The following is a 22,206-nucleotide window of genomic DNA, read 5'->3' as shown; positions in this document are numbered from 1 at the left end:
CAGACAGATTTTAATTTACATTCTGGCATTGTGACACAAGGAAAATTAGTAGATTCTCTTAAACTGGCCCTGATAAAATGAGGCAAATTAATATTTATCTCATGTGACTTTTGTTCACGATAAAATGGTATATTATGCTACATGCTGGGTACATACTGGACAATCAATAAATGGCAATTTAAATGTATTTATGACTTTTTATATTTGAGAGTGGGTGTCTACAATTTAAGATGGAATAGATTACTCTAAAATACATTTTAAAAGCTGAAGAAGAGAACACAAAAAGTACATAAAGGGAAAAAATAAAATTAAGAATTAAATATTTTAAAGACGTGCTGAGAGAGCCTATCTATATATCTGAGGTCAGATGTAAGAAGATATGTAACACTGGGCTTTCCAATAGGGAACGAAAACAAGAGACCAGGACCATTACGTGAGTCAACGTCTACCAGTGAAAACTAGCTAGGAGCCCAACAGCACATCACTCCTGTCACTCAGGTCACCTCATTTACAAACCTATGTTAGTTAGTAGGATGTAAGCCCTCCAAGCGGTACAAATAATCAACACATTGAATCCCACAAAAGGCATAAATGTATTCACGATCTATGTATATATGACTTAATAAAAAAAAAGAACACATATGATTAATCCAAAACAACATCAACCAAAAAAAAGTGTTTGTGGTGGATCTCAGAGGGAAGACGTGATGAAAAGTCTTGAATAACATCTTCCCAAGCATCCTTACATTAAATATGCTCTGAGCATCATGGGCCACGTCTAGTAAGCAGCCTGGCGGGCTTCAGTTTCTTTACATTCTTTGTGCCAGGGAGGAACAGGGCACAGTGGTTACACATTAGTGCTCTGAGCATCATGTCTAATAAGCAGGCTGATAGGCTTCAGTTTCTTTACTTCTCCTGGCCCTCTAAGACAGGGAGGAGTAGAGAACAGTGATTCCACACCAGTACTCTATTTTAGGTGCTCAGATTCTAGTGATACCATCAAATTCTAGTTTCACCACTTACTATGTTTTCAGACAATTACTTGGTTTTGCTACACCTCCAATTTTCTTTCCCGTGAAATGGCGACATGATACAAACTACCGCTCAGGTCAGTGGGAGGATTGAATGACGGGCCAGGCTCAGTTGCTTGCTAGAGGAAAGAAATAATGGCTCTTTTAAAAAGAAGCAGCTGGGCTCAATGCTTGTATCTCAGTGCTTAGGGTGCCAGCCACATACCCCAAGGCCAGGCTGCCGGGTTCAAAATGGGCCCGGGCCTGTTAAACAACAGTGACAACTGCAACAAAAAAATAGCCAGGCATTGTGGCGGGTGCCTGCAGTCCCAGTTTCTTCGGAGGCTGAGGCAAGAGAATTGCTTAAGCCCAAGAGTTTGAGGTTGCTGTGAGCTGTGACACCATAGCACTCTACTGAGAGCAACATAGTGAGACTCTGTCTGAAAAATAAAATAAAATAAAATAAAATAAAAATAATAAAATAAATAAATATAAAAGAAACAGCTAATATTGAAGTGCTGCTTAAACTCCCAAAGAAGGGCTAGTTCGAGAATTAGAGCACAGGAACTTTCTTATATGGACTATTAATACAGTATGTTCCTGAAATATAACCATGTCTACCTGCCATTTTTGTATTAGGATCATATTACAGCAAAAAAGAGAGTCAAACATCCAGTTTGATTTCTTGTCAGCACATCAGAATATTCTAAGAGGAAACTAACTAACTCCGTAACAGCTGTGTGAATTGTTTGTCTAAGGAAACTCCAAACGCTTTCTCCTTGATATCTCTTTTATTACTCCCTTCACTTTCTCTGTTCTTCCACTACCAGACTCCACCACTGAATGTCAGTCACTTTGTGCAGCTCTTTGCAAGCAACACATTTCCACTGTTTTTAAATGTCCATCTCAAGAGAATGTTCCTGAAATGATTATTCTCTCTTACGGATAAGGAATCATGGTTTTGTTTTTTGTGTGTGTCACTTTCCAATCATCAATTTAGTAAGACTTCACATGCCTTCAAAATTACATTAATTTTTTATGTAAATCTTTAAAAGAAATGTGTCCTGAAATACGACTGTGAAATGCTTGAACCCGAGTTCCAATCTAGGCTCTGCTAATGTGTAATTTGACCCTTTGCGATAACACACACATACAAACTACCTCCCAGGTCAGTGGGAGGACTGAATGACGTGCCAGGCTGAGTTGATTGCTAAAGGAAAGAAGCAGATCTTTTTAAAAAAAACAGCTGGGTTCGGCATCCTTAGCTCCGGGTGCCAGCCACATACACCGAGGCCAGGCTGGCGGGTTCAAACCCGGCCTGGACCAGCTAAACAACCATGACAACTGCAACCAAAAAATAGCTGGGCATTGTGGTGGGTGCCTGTAGTCCTAGCTTTCCAGGAGGCTGAGGCAAGAGAATCACTTTAATCCCAAGAGTTTGAGGTTGCTGTGAGCTGTGACAGCTGTGATTATATATATATATATAATCTGTAAAAGGAAAAGATTAGAACAGACCAGAGTTTCTCCCCCTTGACACTATGTATTTCTATGTCTGTCTGCATAATTCTCTGTTGTAGCTGCTATTCTGTGCATCCTAGGACATTTAGCAACATCACTGTCCTTCAAATAGGAGATGTTATAAACGACCTCCTCTTCTAGCTGTGAGAACCAAAAATGTCTTCAGTCTTTGCCAAATGTTCCCAAGGGACAAAATCAGCAGGTTTGAAATCATTGGTACAGATTCGAGAATTCTATAGGTGTTCCATTAAAACAATCTGCATTTGGCTTCTTGATAGTTCCACTAAATCTAAGTTCCTTGAGGGCAAGGGACATTTTTCTGTTTTGTTTAGTGCAGCATTTCCAGCGGATACTTGGTATAAAAGGGACTCATACATTATTGAAATAATGAGCAAAGGATGGAGTACCTAACTCCATAGATACTGAAACCTTTCCTTAATGAGGAACGGCACATTTCATTGAGTCTCTCTATACATTTGTCTTTCATGTTTACAAGGTGTTTTTCATTTTGCATAGCACACTTGCTTCCTTTTAATACAAATACAGTTCACATCCCCTTCAAATCCAAGATGCTTCCGAGGAAGAAGTGTGTTCCCCTTTCTCCCAGTTTAACACATTAATCATTCTGCGTGCCAAAGACATTTATACATGATGACGGATAGATTGAAATGTTTAATCTAAATACATTGCACAAGGATGAGACAGAAAATGGATCCAAATCTTTGAAATACAGATATTCCTCTTTATCAGAGAAGTAAACATGATTTTTTCTAAACATTTATACATGCAGATTCATTTCTTGAGTTTCACAAAAGTTTATAAGTCTGTAATGCATATATTCAAGATTGGTATTCTCTCCTCTCCTAGCGTATGCTTGTCCCTTGTTTAACGTGAGTCTTCGTGGCAAAAAAGCAGCAACTGTTCTCAATTATGGCGTTCATTTTTAACCTTTTGTGGCATTGTCACTGACCACTAGATAGAGAATTCGGGAATATTTTATATTCATGATCTTCCTATATTTGAGGCCATGCTTACTAATAATATAAAAGAAGTCTGTGGCTGATCTTATAGGGTTTATGGGTTCATGACCTCAATGACTCCTTCTTGGATCCCTCAGTGATTCTGTGATTAGATGTCCCCATTGTGATTGTGTTTTTAAAGAAAAATCAACACCTACATATTGCAGAGGATTCCAGGAATAGTGGTGAGAATATGAACAAAGTTTACAGATTTTTTTTTTTTTTACTATCATAGATTCAATTCCTCAAAGAAGCATCCACAAGTGATTATAGAGTTATTGGCCAACAGGATGTTTTGTCCACATCCTGGAAGATGAGATGCTACGAGAGAGGAGCACACTGTAGCCTTCCTTGTCATCTGATTCTTTCTAAATGGTTCTTACTTTAAGTGTAGTTTCATTGAATATTATCACAACTTATACTCTCTCTGCAACTGCTCTCTATTAAAGTTTAGTGCCAGCTGTCAGAGCCATAACAGAAACCCTTATTAGCTCTGATAAGTGTGACTCTGGAACTAATAAGGGATTGTCAAAACTCTAAACACAGACAGAAGTTGGGGGTAGAAATCACAGGAAAAAGGTGGAAAGTGTTCAGTGAATCTTTACGGACGAAGTGATCTTTGTGAAACTATTACCAATAAATTTCACAGAATATAAGTGCCTCGAGAGGGAGAAAAAGATCTAGTTTTCAGTTTATTTTGCATAATTAAATTGCCCTTACTCTGGGAGGAGTTGACTACAAAAAAATAAAATTAAATAATTTGGAAAAGTTAATGAAATATTAATAAGCTCCCTTTAGAGTCATTACATGTATTCTGAAAAAAAATTACATTGAATTCTTCATGCACATTCTTCTTTCAATATTAAAATATACAAAACTTGATAATATCTGAAGACTTAGAAAAAAGTGTATGTTTGAAGATGAATGTCTTTTAGAAAAGCCATAGTTAACATACTATGTAAGCTGTAACACAAATTGTTTAACAAAGTGGCACGTAGCAAATCAGAACGAAGGAAGACCATCCAGGTAGACCATCCAGTCTAAGTTCATTTCAAGATTTTCTGCAGTGTCCAACCAAGCTTAATGAGAAATTGCTAGATCTACTAGCTAATCTGACAAAGCAATGTTCATAAGATGCTAGAAGAACTATAATTTTTATGTATTCACTATAACAAATATGTTACCTCTCCCAGGGAAAGAAGTTTAGATGTGGTATTTTCTTGAAAAATTCTACTCACTTTACAGATGAATTGAGCATTTGATAGGTAACTTAGTGAGTAGTCTGCAAGCAATGTTCAGATCTCCCTTTAGAAATGAAACTAAAAATTAAATGACAGAAATGGCTTTTTTCAATAAAATCAGAGCTACTTTCTACAAGTGAAATTATTTTTCCGTATCTCAGATTCCAATAGTGAATACTGTTCTGGGAAGCTTGGTTCCTGTATCACTATGCCTCTCAAAGTATTTAATGGGCAAACTCTTTATGTTGCCCAAAGACTATACATTTGGTATATAGCTGGGACCTAAGTTACTATTCATACATTTGAAACACTAGACCAGACAAGGTCTCTGAAAGAGAAGTTAGGATAATGATATAATTTTAAAAAAGAAACTTCATACACTAAAAGTGATGCCTCTTGGTAAGAATGCCCATGGATTAAGTTAGACCTTTAGAAAGATGACCTAACAAAACCATCTTCCAGGTTAGTATAAAGAGCAGCAAAATAACTGTTTAAAGAGAAAATGTCTTAGTCTTTTTCCCTCTGAACAACAGAATTGATAAGATTATATAACTAAAGCTAACCCTTGTAAGGTTAAAGAATCCATTTTTCACTAAAGCACTGTTAAGTCTTATTTAATTTAATCCTATGTAAGAATGTTAGTAACCTTTATAAAACTGCTGTGATTTTGAAGGTCTTTTATAGTGGTTCATTGCTGACCATTTAACTGGTTCTTATTCATTATGGGGTATTTAAACGGCCAAATATAAATTCATTCTACTCCCTAAACTTAACCACAGACATATCTTTCCTAAATATGTTTGCAATTAAATTGTCTCTGCTCAAAATAATCTGATTTGTAGTATATACAGAACAAGGAATTCACATTTCTTTCTATTATCTTAAGCATGCAAATCCATGGTTTAAATTTATACTGTTTGTTTTTGGACATTTGGAATGAACTACATACAATACTTAAAGAAGTCAGAAACAGACACAACCCATTGCTTGCCTCCCTTTTTATATTTTAAAAGAAAATTTTACTTTAATTTCCCCTTAGTGCATTTACATAATTTGATCAAAGATTTCCAGTAATATCACACAGTGATTTATGTAAACACATCTGGCATGCACTTCCAACAACTTACACTGCTTTTCCTCTGCCTTTATATTATATGAGTGATTTTTAGCTATACCTAATAAATACCTAAAATAAATCATGTAGATACAGTTATTTTTACACAGAGTCAAGAAAAATGGTTCAACAGATATTTTTCCTTACTTGCTAACATATTTTTAACTCATATGATTTCTCCAAGGCAGAAACATTTATCGTTATATCCTCTTCACGAGTCTAACTAGTCATTTCTAGAATGAATGTTAGGCTGCAAATGCAGTGTGATAAATATCTCAGCTTAAAGTTTTTTTTTTTTTCTTTTTGTTTTTTTTTAGCTTAAAGTTTTTGAAATGTAGCATTTTTATTTTGCTCTTGCAGTTGTTTACTTATTTTCAAAACTATACTTTCTTAAATCAGTTAAAGACCTAAAGTCCTTTGTGGGTATACAATATAAAAGAGGTACAACTTTAAATTCAAGGTCATGTTAAAAAAAAAAGAGTGGAAAAGACCCATGCTATAAAGAATGAGGAACTGAGTCAGTATTAGATGGGAACAATCAGAAGTGATTGCTGTTGAGAAGCTGGGGGCGGGAGTCGATGAACAATAAGATAACAGATAAAATATCACCCAGGGTTTAATAGACCAGAAGTTTAATGAAACTAACAATGAAGTTTCTTCAGAAAAGAATGATCATGTTCGAATGAAGGTTGGCAATAAAGCAATAAATAATAAATACATATGTTCTTCAAAGACATCTGTTCTCTCTGAAGAGATTTCTCAGGTCTGAGGTAATAGAGGCTGCTGAATGAGTGAGTTTGCTGTATCTAAATATTCTTTGTAACACAGATTGAAACAAGAAAGCAAGGAAGGTAACACATTTTGGGAATGCTGAAGACTGACAATAAGGATTGTGTTCAAATATCTCATATTAGTGGTGACACTATGCAGTGGGATAGGAGATACAGCCTCTGGCCATTAGGAGAATCATCCCTTTTGTGGATGAAGAAACCAAGGTTCAATATATTTAGCCACAAAATTAATGAGCAACATCCTGAGACTCCTAAGCCCCTCTCAAACACCTGTTAGTGACAAGCGCCTTTGGCAGACATAACAGTTAAATGCAAAATGAAATTTGAAGAGAAGCTTCGGGAAGTTTCCCAGCACCATGTCAGCATTACCATAACTATATAAATTGGTGAGAAGACATAAGCTCTCATATAAATGAAAGGGTTCATAGCTATTATAAAGCTGTCATAAGACATATGTTTCATTTGTTATTTGAAAGTTACTTATCAATGGCATACTATTTATTAAAATAAATAAATTATTTTTTAAAATCATGGGGTTTAGCTGCAAAGGCAAAATGGGAATGGAGAGATGTAATTTTAAATTCAGGAAAAACAGTTTTCTTATAACTTAAAGTGACACACTTGACAATTTTAGTGTAGTCTTTAAAGAATCAATGCTTTAGATAGTAGATAAGTAAATTTTAGAGGCAAAAATTATAAAGCTTATTTCAGCAGCTCCAAAACATATTTAGATATTAGCCTTATTACAGGCATGCACCTATCAATCGCTTAAGTCAATCTAAGCAATTGATTTTGTAGGGCAGAAAAATAATATTCATCATAAATTCATAAAAAATAAAAACACTTGGTTAGATACTACAGAAAGAAGTATTATTCCTTTATGTTTTCTATTCATCACTCTAGTGAGAATTCAGCTGTTTATATCCTTTCCTGTATGTAAGCTAATAGTCAAAGGCGTTCATTTCAAATCACAAATGATTACGGCTTTATTTGCAAGGCATTCTGAAAAGCCTAGTGGGGTAAAAGATGAGTAACATGAAGTATGTTCTCCCCAGTAATTACATTCCAAGAATGCATAGTTCACACAGAAATCTCCCAATAAGTATTCATTCAATAAGTATCTAGTCTAGAACCTACTCAGTGAAACTCAGCTAGTTTCTGAGCATGAAGTTTCTTAAAAAAGAAAAAGGAAAAGGTATTAGTGATGTATCCCTTCTGTGCTTTATCTCCGCACATTCATTGTGGAATACTAACTTTATTCCTTATCCTTTTACATTGGCAGCTTAATAGAAAAGTGTTATGTTTTTGTATGTTTCTAAAATAAATACAAATAAAAAGGTAGTAGTGATGTATCCCTTCAAGGAACTTCCAATCTAACAAAAATTGGAAGAAATGCTTCTGAATTTGGTCAAACACATGAATGTCTTGATGTTCCAGAGGGTGCCTTGCCTCGAGATTGCTCCCATAGACTCAGTCGGTGCTAAGAGCATTCCACCGAGGTTTTCAGTTTTCCTTAGCTCTTCCATCAGAGCAAGAAGAATCTTTAAATCATCTTGTACTGAGACTTTGGCAGCTGGTTTAAGAATTTCTGAATTGACATTGCAATGAGTAGAGAAGAAAAGCTGGCATCGTAAGTCACGAGTAAAACAAACATAATTTCAGGTAGTCATCAAATGCCTAGGTGTCCTTATACATCACATTAAACACACTTGTCTGTTAAGCGGCTAATGTAAAAGGAGAAGGAATACAGTTCGCATTCCACACTAAATGTGTGGAGATAAAGCACAGAGCCGCAGATTCTTCAGTGACATTAATAAGGCATTTGGTACACTAAGTCTAAACAAAGTTTGTATGAGAAGGAATATTTATAGAACCTTCAACTAGCTGCCTCAAATGTAATTGACTATGTAAAAATCCATTACTGTTTTCATTTCTTCTCTGCAAACTAAACCAAAACAGACAACATAATTCATTAGCCAGGATTAAAAAGAAAAAAAATTATGATACTTGTACCATGTATTAGTTATGCACATGGTATCAATGCACAATTTCCCAACTCCTCCGATCTTAAAAAGATTGAGGCAGTGAAAAAAATCTATGCCAAGATATAAGACATATGAATGATGTCCCAAGAGAAATAAATAAAACATTGATTGTAAATTATTGAAAGCAAATGACAGATGATTTAAGTTTAATAAGTCACTTTATAATTTGAATTCTCCAGTGCAACTCTTTTCAAAGTAAGTTTATTGACATCACATAAAAACAACTCAGCTCAACATTGGACCACACTGTCCACATGCAGCAAGTTTGCCCAGATCCCAAGAATATGGCCCAAATAAGGTTTGAGCTACACGCATGGTAAATTAAAAGAGATACCATGCATTCTTCCTCTTCCATTAAAACTAAGAGATAACTTATGTAAATAAAAGTCATATTTTAAAATGACATTTTAGGGACACTTCCAGTAAGCAACATCTGATGTCTGATTCTTACTCTCCTTACCCATCTTTACTCCTTATCACTTTAAGCTTGCCCAGTAATGTTCATGTGCATTTCTATTTAACTCAATTTATGGTAACAAGAACTCTTTACTCTGCGGGAGCTTTTCCCGTGTTTCCAGTTTGCTTGGCATGCAATCAAACTCGAATGATTAACATTAGCTACCAGTATTCCTTTCCATCCTGTCTCTAAACAGTCAATGACCAGCAACATATTTTGATCTTATTGTAGAAAAATTGTATTTGTCTGTCATTCCTCTCCTATAAAAATAGTTCATTCTCCTTTCCCGATTAACATTAAGAAGTTATCTTCCAGTTTGAACTAGTGTTAACTTAGTTCTGTTTAATAAATCAGTTAAAATATATGTTCTTTCAGAAACAGAGACCAAAACCTTTTAAAACCATCTCTCTCTCCATTTCTTTCTCCTCCTCATACGCAGTTTTGAAGTATGAACCAAACTACTGTAGCAGTAACAGTAATAATGATCATTAGTCTCTTTCTCGTCTTTCTAGTGTTCAGTACAGATTTTAGCACCTCTTAGGGACTCAAGAAATGTTGAATATTTAAATAAATGGTAAAGCTATACTTCCTACTACTTTTTCTTATTTCAGGAAAACTGAACTGCTGTGAAAGGACACATTACCTGCATGAAGAGCATAGTTTTTAATTCTGGTCTTCTACAGAGATATCTTTGACTTTATTTATAGTTCTGGAAATTATGGATGTGTTTTTTTGAATACAACCATTTTTATTAATATGTTTTTTTCTCTCAAGTGGATATTGTCACAGTTTCACCATTCAGTTCACTGAACTGCCATAATTATCTGTCTAGAGTAGAATAATTAATTTGGAATGTGTCATTACTAAAGTCAGAAAATGACCTACTAATGAAATGTAGACCCTCCTTAAGGCATCCAGGGGCACAAACTCAGAAGATAGCTACTCTAATGGGACTCCTACACATTTTGAGGTAATATTTCAACAAACAAGTTACAAAGTTCACCTTCTGGCTGTGTAACCTGTGTAAGGTAGTTATCCCTTTAGGCCTACCCTAAATGTTTCTAAACACAAGGGTAATGGATCCAAAACTCTCAACACAAAGCCTCCCCATTATTAAATAACATTTGCCATTATTAATTATGAAATATTCAAAATTAATATATCTTCACCCTACTCTGCTAAAGGACATTGTGTCCCTGGTAGAAGATAAATGGTTTTGTTTTGCACTAAAATTATTCTTTTACATCTGTCTTTCACACTAGATGGTGAGCTCACAGATGGGAAATATAATGAAATATTCAGCTCCATTTCCCCTGTGCCTGGCACGTTATTACTGTGCACTAATAGGGGATCAGAAACCCTTATTGAATTAATTTACCTATCTAAGATACTTGACAATCCATACATGAAACTTTTATTAAATACCACCCAGGCTAAGTTTAGTCTTCCTAAAATAAGATTTTTTTGCTAATAATTCTTCTTTCTTAAAAATCTAAAAACAAATATGGGGGAAATAAAATGATACAGGTAAGGCTTCCAATAATAGACTCTTGGCTATTTTATGACTACACTGTGGCTCTACTCTACCTTCAGAATACAGTCCTCTTACAGAATTTATGTTGTGGGCTCCTGGTCTCAGACATCATTAGCCTGAATCATAGAGATGCAGCACTGGTTAACATTAACACTGAAGTTTTCGAACCAAACTGCCTGGTTTCAGAACTCAGTTCCAGTATTAATGGTCCAGAATACATCATTTCCAATAACAACAATGCCAGTATTAACTTGCTGAGGGGCCTGAGGCAAGGCCTTAAACCTGTCAAAGCTTTGTTTTCCTCATTCTTAAAATGAAGATATGAAGATAGCAATAGTGGTAAATATCTGGTGAATTATTTTGAGAAATAAATGAGATAACTGATAGACATTATTTGGCAAATCAACGTGACGTATGGTATCTAATAAGTGGCTAATTAATGAACGCTTAAGAAAAATCTTTGAATTCCACTATAGTGTTTAGAATAAAGTAGGTGCTCATGAAATATTTACTCAATTAATAATTTTTAAATTTCCTTCTGACCTAGGCTTCCATAATTTTATTTAAAATGAATCTAACCAATAACATATGACAGAAATATGGTAGTGATGAAATGCAATTCAAAGCAAAATATAAAGATATTGAGATGTTATTTACTTATGTATATAAACAAGTAGAAGCTGGTATGTTGCTTTGATTTTAAGACTTTCAAAACGATTTTAGGAACAATTCTGATGGTGCTTTTCAAGGATCCACAAACACTGAGGGGTGTGAGGCTAGAGTGGACAATTGAAAAAATGTCCCATGTGTAGGTAGTCAAAAGCAAAAGGCTATGCTGTGCTCAGATTTTAAAAAGGACAATTTATATATAAAGTACACTCATTTCTTCTATATAGACTTAAGAACAGTGACTTACTGAATGACTGTGAGTGGAATACTAAACTCAGTTATAATAATTCCCTTAACAGAGTACTATGTATAACAGCAAAGTATTAAAATGGACAAAATACCTAGGACTATGTACTTAAGTTCTCCCTTATTTGTATACATTTAAAATTCAAATAATAATTTTTGTATGTCCTTAAATATAAAACTCTGCCTAATGCTAATAAGTTTTGGGATTAAGTGGCATGATTTTTATATATCATAGCTGATAAACAAAATTTTATATGAGAAAATGACCTTGGTGGCGCCCATTATCTCAGTCAGTAGGGGACCAACCACATGCACCAGGGTTGGTGGGTTCAAACCCAGCCCCGGCCCACTGAAAACAAAACAAACAAACACAAACAAACAAAAAATAGCCAGGCATTGTGGTGGGTGCCTGTAGTCCCAGTGACTTGGGAGGCTGAGGCAAGAGAATTGCTTAAGCCCATGAGTTTGAAGTTGCTGTGAACTGTTACGCCACAGGACTCTACCAAGGATGACAAAATGAGACTCTATCTCAAAAAAAAAAGAAAAAGAAAATGACCTTGTATTGATTCTACTTAAAATACAAAGAGAACTTTAATAAAAATCAACTTGATAACAGAATTCAGGTTCTCTAATACTATATTAATTTCAAATATGCATTGCAGATAATCTGAGCAGTAACAAGGGCGAAATCATCGAGCTCCAAATAGAATTTAAAAACAAACAATAGCTCTTGATTTTTAAATTGAATAATCTTCCTTATAGCACTAATCCTTTTTATGTAAACACTTACTTGATACCCACATATCAGTGACAAAAAAACATTTCATAGCAATGAAGTAAATATCCCCCTGAGACAGACGAGCACCAGCCTAGTCTGCCCAGCATCCAGTTTTGTTGGAGTTGGATTAGCTGAGTGCTAAAGATGTCTCTACCCTCTATCTAAAAAAGATTTTTCCTTTCAATTAGTCTAGAGTTAGACTACCATGGTCATTAAATAGCAATAAAAAATTGACAATCGCATATAAAACACCAGTACACTTCTAGTGGTACAGGCCAGCTCTGTGTACCAAACACATTAATATTTCTACAATATAGTGTGAAACTAGCCTTCAGTCCATTTGAGGCAAGTTTTGCTTTCAAGTGAGTTCAGACTGAGCTCATTTTTTAATTACCCTACAATAAACTCACAGGTGAGAAATACCAGTAAAGAAAACAGACTCTTACCTTGGCACATGAAACCTCTTTCTTCATAGCCAGCGTTGCAGGAACACTTGCCAATGGGTACAAGCCATTCGCCTTCCGTACTGCAGTACATCCTTGGAGGGTCTTCCTCCTTAGAGTTGTTGACACAAGAACCTCTCACCTCCACTAGAGACTGCGAGTCCATGGGTACCACGTCTGGAAACATAGCCAGATTCTTCACTGTGAATGGGCACTTTTTGAAGTACACCCGCACAGACACCAAGGCCACACAAGCACCAACATCTTGAAAAGCCAAATAAAATCCCTTTTTGTTGACAGGACCTACTTCTCTAATCTCAGTATTGAGTTTAAGAATACGATCCCCGAGGTCCATCTGAGTGAAACTTTCATCAGCTGCAATGGTGTCAATCTTTATAAACTGATGTTCTCGGAATTTGATCCCTTGATCATCATCAGACTCCATGTAGTACAGATTGAATGTCTCTTTGCAAGTTCCCAAAACCAATGGAATGCTGTTACAGTCTCGCAGAGTGAACTTGAGCTCCACGTAAATCTTTTGAGCTGAGTTCCTGGGGACCCAGTTTGTCCTCAGCCAATTATTTTGACTGTGATCCATGACGTTGCACACCTGGTAAGTCCTGATAGGTGTGTAATGTTCATCGACACCACTGATCTCTTCCCACTGCAGAATCAAAGAGAGAGAGGGGCAGAATTAATGATAATAATGAACATAAGGGTATCAAAGACATCATAGGAACTACAGGATAAATAAACAGAAACTTCAACATTACTTATTTAAAAACATGATGTGGAGCAATCTATAACATACCTGTTTGTAGGTTTTATTATTTGCACAGTTCTCTGAGCTTTTGCCACAAAATAATTAATAATTTTAAATAACATATATCAATACATTGTAATTGTTGGATATTCGGGAAAAAGTTACTAAATATTTAGTTGAGCCTAGACCAACATTCCAAGATCAAAATCTCAAATCAGTTGAGTCAATGGACAATATGATATGGTTTTGTATATTTTTGGTTCTGTTTGTTTGCTTATTTTAAAAGAGAATGAAAAATATCACCGACTAAAATTCATGTTTATTAATCTTTCCTCAACTGATGCCAGGTTTTTTGGTATGACTGATATATAACATACTAAAGTGATTCTAAATGATTTTTTAATGTCCTCTCACCTTAAAGGATGGATACAGGTTAGGGAATTATGAGAGAAAATTTGAAGTAAAAATATAAATAAACCTCCCTTCCTCCCCAAATAAATAAAAAATTAGATTTGCATAATAAAGACACAGTGAACATTCAATTCTTAATGCCTTTTACCCACATTGGATTTCTACATAAGCAAGAAATATACAGAGAAGTATAGTTAGGGGTTGTGGTCATTACTGTGTAGTCAAATTTACCCTGATGCAACTTTTTCAGTGTAAAAAGACTTTAAAAGTTTTAAGACCATTTAGAACAGGAAAGCAGAGCTTTCTGTAATCCTTAGGAGAGATTTTGAAAAGCTTTTCATCTGATAGCGTATTGGTTGTGTTCCCCATGATCCTAAAACTCTTATATTAGCTGTTTCTACACTTTCTTTTTACCATGCCTGACTTTGCCTACTGCTTCCAGGAAAACACATTTTGTCATGGCATTCTTGAATTTAAAGTCATTTGTGGCTCCCTATTGCTATGAAAAAACTTTTAAACTCTTTGGTTTGGCATTTACATTTCTCTAAAAATGGGTCCTAAATTACGTGTCAGTTGTTCTAAAAGTTTAAATTGAGATTAATTACATATTTAATTTACACACATACTATTCTTGTCAACATGAACTCTCTGGCTATGTTCAAAAGACCACTGGATTTTCTGTTCCTTTTTCCTTTCTTATAATACAACCTGGTGGCTGTGCCCTTTTCTCCTCTGTGTCTGCTATTAACCCTACCATCCTTAACATTTCTTTATTATATAACCCTTAATTGCTCTGTTCACCTGTAAATTTAATTCATGAAAAATGCAGAGTTAGCTTAGTTTTTGTTTTAAACATCTGGGCCAAATTTTGGATTTCTTCATAACCTCCATAGTATGCAGTACAGAACTTCATCTTTTGGGATAGACCCCAAAACTATTTTTCTTATATAATTAAGCAATAAAAAATTCTTCTAGAGAATATATTTAAAGTTCATAGATAAATAAAATTCTGTGAAGCCCATTATAAATGTGTCTCTGAATTTTTCTTCAATAATGAGTGTCATGATCTTCATCAGGAACAGCAGATTTTCAACATTTTTAACTAGATCAATAGCATCTAGAGTATATTACTTTATGTCTATGTATTAGAGATACATGGCAATTATAACCCACAATATCTAATCACAACATGAAATAAAACATTAAATTATAAATTGATGGTAATTATTGTCAAAGGAACATGGCATTTATTTGGGCTTTAAGCCTCATTAGGAAAAAGTAAATTATTTATATCCAGGTGTTTAAACAATCAGAAGAATTTGTGGACTCCAGCCATTGGAAAAACACAGTTTTAAAATTCATAATTCTTCCTAGCTCCGGTACCAGTATACAAACAAAAAATGAGCAAAAATTGCTATTTATTTTAATAACCTTGATCACTCAGGATGTAAAATACAAGAGGGCGACTTATTTTCTAGAGGCAAAATTGGCCTGATTTTATTGTCACACTCAAGGTCCAATAAGGAAACAAATTAGGACTATTTTAGAAAACCCTAGAAGTAATATAAGATATTTTTGTTTCTTAATATAGAAAAAAATAATATCATACTTTTATCACACTTTTAATAATGCCAATTACTATTTCTAAACCTCCATTATATATATGTATTATATAGGGAGATTTTAAGAAGTAAACTGTATATGACAGTCTCAGTTATAAGAATTAGACAGTGAGGTGCCTATAACAGTCACGTTCACAGCAAAATCAATATATAAGTTTAATATCAGAAAAAAACAGTAATGAATAAAAGAGTCTGTTCATTTTAAAAATTTCTGGTCAGTGTTATGCGGAACCCACAGTTATTACGTTGGTTCTACAATGGCATTATAAAGTATAGCGTTAGCAAAATCTCCAGAGAATTATTGCTTTCTGAGACCACTTTAGAGAAAGTTATACCATGACAATATTGTTTGAAAATAAACCAATTGATTTTACATTTTATAAACCAAGATTTCCTAATAAGAATATATTGTTACTATCATGAATCATTTGAAAATTTCTTCTGCAATGAACAGCACTTTAGTAGACATCAAACAGAACACTTTGTTAGAGATTTTCATAAATTGATGTAAAATATGATTTTAATTATTAAGATCCCAGTGTAGTTTAACATTTGGCAAGCTATCACAAGTCCTTGAATACAGAGGTATAAATTGTGAAAAGATAATGCAAACAGCACTAGCTTCTTTGTACATAAAAGGTTGCAGAGAGCAATTATCACTTCATCAATTTGTAATGAAGACCAAATTGCTCGTAAGTAATGGTGGCTTGTCATCTCAGACCACTGCAGGAATAGTGAGCCTCTAACTCCAGCATTTGCTGAGAACTGAAGACAGTAGAAATAAAATCCTTAAATAAGTATTTTCTCAGTAGCAGCAGCAATAAGGTAAACCATTAATTAAAGGTACTGTAATAATGCTTCTGCATTATAAATTTAAGGAATGGTCAAACTTATGCATTTTTCTACTCAGAGACTAATGTGCAATGCTCATAAATTATTAGAGATTCTATATGGCATAGTAATTGTCTCAAGGCAGACTTGGAAAAAAGAAAATGGAAGACCTGCGGAATTGGTGGCATACAGAGTTTGGTTGTGAAAATCATCTTTCTCTTCATTTTTCTAATCCTTAAATCAATGTCTCTGTGATGGTGTCTGGCAGTAATGTTGTCTTCACCAAAAGGGGATGTAAACTTATCACTAAGAAAAAAACAAGTGATCCCATTTCATTGTGGGCAAGAGACATGAACAGAAGCTTCTCTGAAGAAGACAGGCACATGGTCTACAGACACATGAAAAAATGCTCATCATCTTTAATCAGAGAAATGCAAACCAAAACTACTCTGAGATACCATCTAACTCCAATAAGAATAGCCCACATCACAAAATCCCAAAACTACAGACGCTGGTGTGGAGGTGGAGAAAAGGGAACACTTCTGCACTGCTGCTGGGAATGCAAACTAGTATGTTCCTTTTGGAAGGAAATTTGGAGAACACTCAGGGGTCTAAAGGTAGACCTGCCATTTGCTCCTGCAATTCCTCTTCTAGGTGTATATCAAAGGATCAAAAATCATTTAGCAATAAAGATATTTGCACCAGATTGTTCATTGCAGCTCAATTCATAATCGCCAAGTCATGGAAGAAGCCCAAGCGCCCATGGATTAATACATTGTGTATATGTATACCATGGAATACTATGCAGCAGTAAAAAATGGAGACTTTACCTCTTTTATGTTTACATGGATGGAGCTGGAAACATTCTTCTTAGTAAAGTATCTCAGGAATGGAAAAAAATATCCAATGTACTCAGTACTACTGTGAAACCAATTTATAATCACTCACACTTGTATATGAAAAATGAAACACAACTATAGCCTAGGATGAAGGAGAGAAGGGGAGGAAAAGGGGAAGGGAGGGGGGTGGTTCGATAGAGGGAGGGTTAGTAGGGGGACCACACCTATGGTGCATATTGCAAGTACAAGTTGGATCTATCAGGTGTAGAACACAAATGTCTTAACTCTGCAATTGGGTAAACGAGGTGAAGTCTATTTTGATTAGTAGAATGTAAGCACTCCAATTTGTACAAATAATCAACACATCAAATTCCATAATGGCATAAATGTATTCATGATCTATGTACAAATGACTTAATAAAAAATAAATAAATAAAAATGGGATACAGACTCAGGAAGAGCTCACAACACTTTCTAAAGCTCAAATGCTCTGAGCACAACAGCTCTGATCTCCAGTCTGGCTTTCCAATTTCTACTCTAGTCTTTTATTATTGGAGGCCAGGGCTGGGTTCATTGATTTTTATCTTCTTCCAGATTATTGCAACTATAAGAAACCTATGATCCAAACTTCCTCTTCCTGGAGAGGTCACACTGAAAGTAACCCCCAATAGCTTAATCAAAGTGAATCTCTCCCTCACCAAGGTAGTGTAGCATATTGAGGAGACTCTTGTTTCTAATTTCTAAATAGCACAGTTCCTTGTCATTGAATAAAATATGCATTTTGGAGGAAACACATATTTTCAATAATTAATTGGCATTTAACCTAGTAACTATCGTTCTAGCTATAGTAATAAGCATTTATACTTATAGCATAAAGCATTATATACTTATAGTAATAAGCATTATACTTATAATTACGAGCTGTAGTAATTAAGCATTTATACTTATTGTTAACATAAATTATCCTTATGGAAAACATGCTTAGCTAGTTGCTAACAGAGAGTAAGTGGGGAGGCTACATTTTCTTTAAGAGAGGTAGAAGCTGCAAAACATTAAGTGCACAGGATAATATGATTTGGAAAATATTAAAACTGTGAGAAAAATTAACTTCAGGATTTACCTCTAAAAGCTTAAAATTAGTTACTTAGAAATTTGCGGATGAAAATAAAAAGCAACTTTACTATTACCATGGTTGTTACATTAAGTTTGCATTTCAGTGGTTAATAAGAAATGCATAGTCTGTATTTTACAAAATTATACTGATGTTTAAAATTGGACAAAATAATTTTAATTGATATTAAGTTAGGTTATGGTATTCCTTTCTCCACTAGTGGTTCTTATTCTAATATTTCTTTCCCCTATAAACACTCATAGTTATTTAAAAATTCAGTCTTCATCCTACAAGTGTTTGAGCATCTACCTTGCACCAGCATTTTAAGCATGTATGCATAATCTCTAACCACAGGCTGTTGCTGTTAGGTGCCAGGCACAGATTTAGCTGCAAAAATCATTACATTTCTACTTACAGGAGTTTTTCTTAGAAGATTCTGGTCTCAAATGTACACACAAATATATATATATATATATATACACACACTTATACATATATGTATAAATAATATGATACAAAAATATTGAGTAATATAAAAGAATTGAAACAAATGACAAATTGAAGTGTGTGTGGGTGTGGGTATATGGGGGGATTCAGAGAATTACATTAGTGCCAACAGATCAGAGAAAAAGAAGAAGAAGATATGATGTTGAAATCTCCTCCACATCATCAACAAGATGTGGCCAGAATCTAAGGACAGGAATGATGAGGAGAGGCATGTCTGGGACGATATGGACGGTTATCTTAATAATAATGACTACCATTCATTCCCCACCTCCCTTTAATTTCTGTCAGGGGTCCTCAAACTCCACACGAGGCGGTGTGATTGTATTTATTCCTGTTTTGTTTTTTACTTCAAAATAAGATATGTGCAGTGTGCCTAGGAATTTGTTTATATACATATAATTTAAAGTATAGTCCAGCCCTCCAACAGTCTGAGGGACAGTAACTGGCCCCCTCTTTAAAAAGTTTGAGGACCTCTGTTAAGTATTCAGCAGACATTTGATATAGGTATAAGTACTGTCTCATTGAATATAAGGAAGCCAACAGCCCAGTTTGGGGAAAGTTCACTGAAAAGATCTGGAAAACCAGGCAAGAGGTGAAATGAGAGATTAGTATGGAGGAAAACAAACAAAAGTTTTTAGGGAGTTAGAGGAAGAGTTAGGAAGAAAATGATATAAGATTCCTGCTTGGAGATTCTTAGGGATATTGGAGAGGTCTTGGTACTCAAGGCAGTTTTAGTAAGATGCAGGCTATTGAAGGCATTCATCTCTCCACAGCTGGATTGTGTGAGGATGCTTAGGTCTCCTCTGTCTATTTACCCAGAACCTCACATTGGGCTCATAGACACCTATATTTCATTTCATTTCCATAATTCCTTAAATCCCCTAGACGGAGATAAGAACTACACCAATTTCAGCTTTACCCTTCCAGGGGCTTTCATTTGAATTACTCTCCCAGCTGGGGTGTCGAGGCTGTTGCCATGACTCTTTGCATCTTTGAACAGATGTCCCATAATGTGACTACAGTCTGTCTAATTTCTCTAAATTAGCATTTGTGAGTTCTGGCTAAACCGGGGATGGAGAACCTTTTCCTGTTGAAACGTCACATTAATTTAGCTGTAATTAAATAAGACTGCATTTAAGAAACTTCTTTTAGTTATATTTAAAATGCACATTATTTTTTAAAAATCTAATTATTATAGACTTAATAATTCCAAAAATTTAAACCATTTGTTAATTTTAATGTTAACTAACCTTTTAATAACTTTGCTGTATTTATTTTTTCTTGAAAAGCATTTGAATATAGGTTACAGCATGGAGATCCATGCTGTTTCAGTTAATCTTCCAAATGGTTACCAATCATTTGTGACCTTAAGGGCGTCTTAATTTGGGTTTGATAGGAGAATGTAGATCTACACCAATAAGTAATTGAAAAACAAAATGAAAAAATTTCAGGCATGTTACCAAAGGTGTGGTTATTCTACTGCATTTGGCCATATTGCAATTGGATCTTTGTTAGCATCAAACAATGACTTTCAAATTTCATCTACTGAGAGTTTAATCAATTACATCTCTAGCTCTATATGTGCATGGGTAATATCAGTGAGGTGAGGCTGGAATGCTATTTGAGTGTGATGTCATGATTCTCAATGTCAGTGAACCTCTCATTGTATTCTCCAATTAATAGGTCTATAACAGCTGCATTCTTGGAATGATTCACATACACCATCCTGGTCGTCAATAACCTTTGCTAACTGAGGAAAATGTTCATCTGAAATTTCCTTTTGAAGAAGTGTTTTGAAAACAGATAGTTTGTTTTTTTTAATTAAATGTGTAGGGTTTTGCCACATACCATATACATACTGAGTTTTACCTTGCAATGAAATATTCAAGTCTTTTTGATCTGACCTATCACACAGAAATGCTTCATTCCTATAGCTATCTCATTTCAATAATTCACATTGCTGATTCTGTTCTTCACAAAATTTAACTATCTGTTCTCACAGAAATAAAATTTTGGCTAACACCTGCGTCTGCAATAGCCAATGTACTTTAGAATGATGGCAAATCACTAAACTTCATCATGTTGTGAAACTGATGATGTGGTGGTGAATTTGCACAACTATAGATAACAATATTTATAATTGCTGCAAAGTGTTACTTTAAGTAGTAGATTTAGCACTGAAATTTTGATGATGCAATATACCATGAAAAGAAATGATAGCATCTGGATTTGCTAATAACTTCTTTAATCTGTGCAATAAACCCTTCATGCATTCCTGTCATGGAAGGTGGACCATTTGTAAATATACACACTACATTTATTAAAGTCAATCCAGTTTCATGATGTTTATCTTGAAAGTCGTTGAAGGTATCTATTTCCATATTCTGTTTGCAACAGTGACCAAAGTGAGTACTTTTCATAGCAAGTTATTTGAGGACCTGCTATGCTTAGACCAGAAAGGCCTGAAATGATGTGGGCAATGTGACACATCTCTGCTTCCTTTACTACTCACAGTAGTGAGGAACTACCGAAAAGAGGCATGGGGAGCTCCAGGCTGGGAGTTGGTACTCTAGGGAGAAAAGGAGAGTTTGAGAAAGACCCCTGCAATGATCCACACAGGAGTTCTAAAGAAGACTTCTGTTGAATGAATATACACTGAACATTTCCCAACAGATTATAAAGAGATGCATTTTTTCTTATGAATGCATAAGATATATATCCACATGTGAAGAGGGTGAGAAACCTTATTATCTTAGGATTTTTTGACATCTAAAACATATTTCAGAAAGATTCCTATTTGTACTCAAAGATGAAGCATCAAAAATAACAAAAAATTCAAAGCTCAATTATATAAATAAATGGATTTCTTTAATTTTTCTCTGTCAGACAGTGTCCTGAATTGTCTATAAATCTCCTTCCAAGAACATTCAATTTGTGCTTATTGATTAACTAGTATGTTCCAAGCTCTGTATCAATAATGTAGTAATGAAAAAGTTAGGGTGCTTATTCTTAAGAAGCATTTTGTCTACCAACCATATCCCTTGTTTTTTATATTGACAGAGTCATTCATCTTTCTATTTATTGTTCTTTCTGCCTGACACATCTCTAGTTGGATCATCTTCCCCTCCCAAGCATCTAGCCTTGTGCCTAAAACCAAGTAAGTATCCTACAGAGATTTACTAAATTATATGGCATCTCATATGCCAATGTCAAAGTTGTATAATAAACAAAGCACAGATGTTGTGCTTTTGGTTACA

The 22,206-nt window shown here is 34.8% G+C and overlaps 1 protein-coding gene across 2 annotated transcripts in view; it reads right to left on the bottom strand.

Annotated features, from left to right (window-relative positions):
* Positions 1-22,206, bottom strand: part of EPHA3 (EPH receptor A3) — a 330,559-nt gene that overhangs the window by 225,042 nt on the left and 83,311 nt on the right. For both annotated transcript variants that reach the window (XM_053565304.1, XM_053565305.1), the window contains exon 3: positions 12,869-13,529. In XM_053565304.1, coding sequence (XP_053421279.1) covers positions 12,869-13,529 — 661 coding nt within the window. The remainder of the gene's footprint in view (positions 1-12,868; positions 13,530-22,206) is intronic.

This window comes from Nycticebus coucang, chromosome 16, assembly GCF_027406575.1.
Source record: "Nycticebus coucang isolate mNycCou1 chromosome 16, mNycCou1.pri, whole genome shotgun sequence".
In the NCBI taxonomy this organism is placed as follows: Eukaryota; Metazoa; Chordata; class Mammalia; order Primates; family Lorisidae; genus Nycticebus; species Nycticebus coucang.
This window is presented reverse-complemented; position numbering and strand designations above follow the sequence as displayed.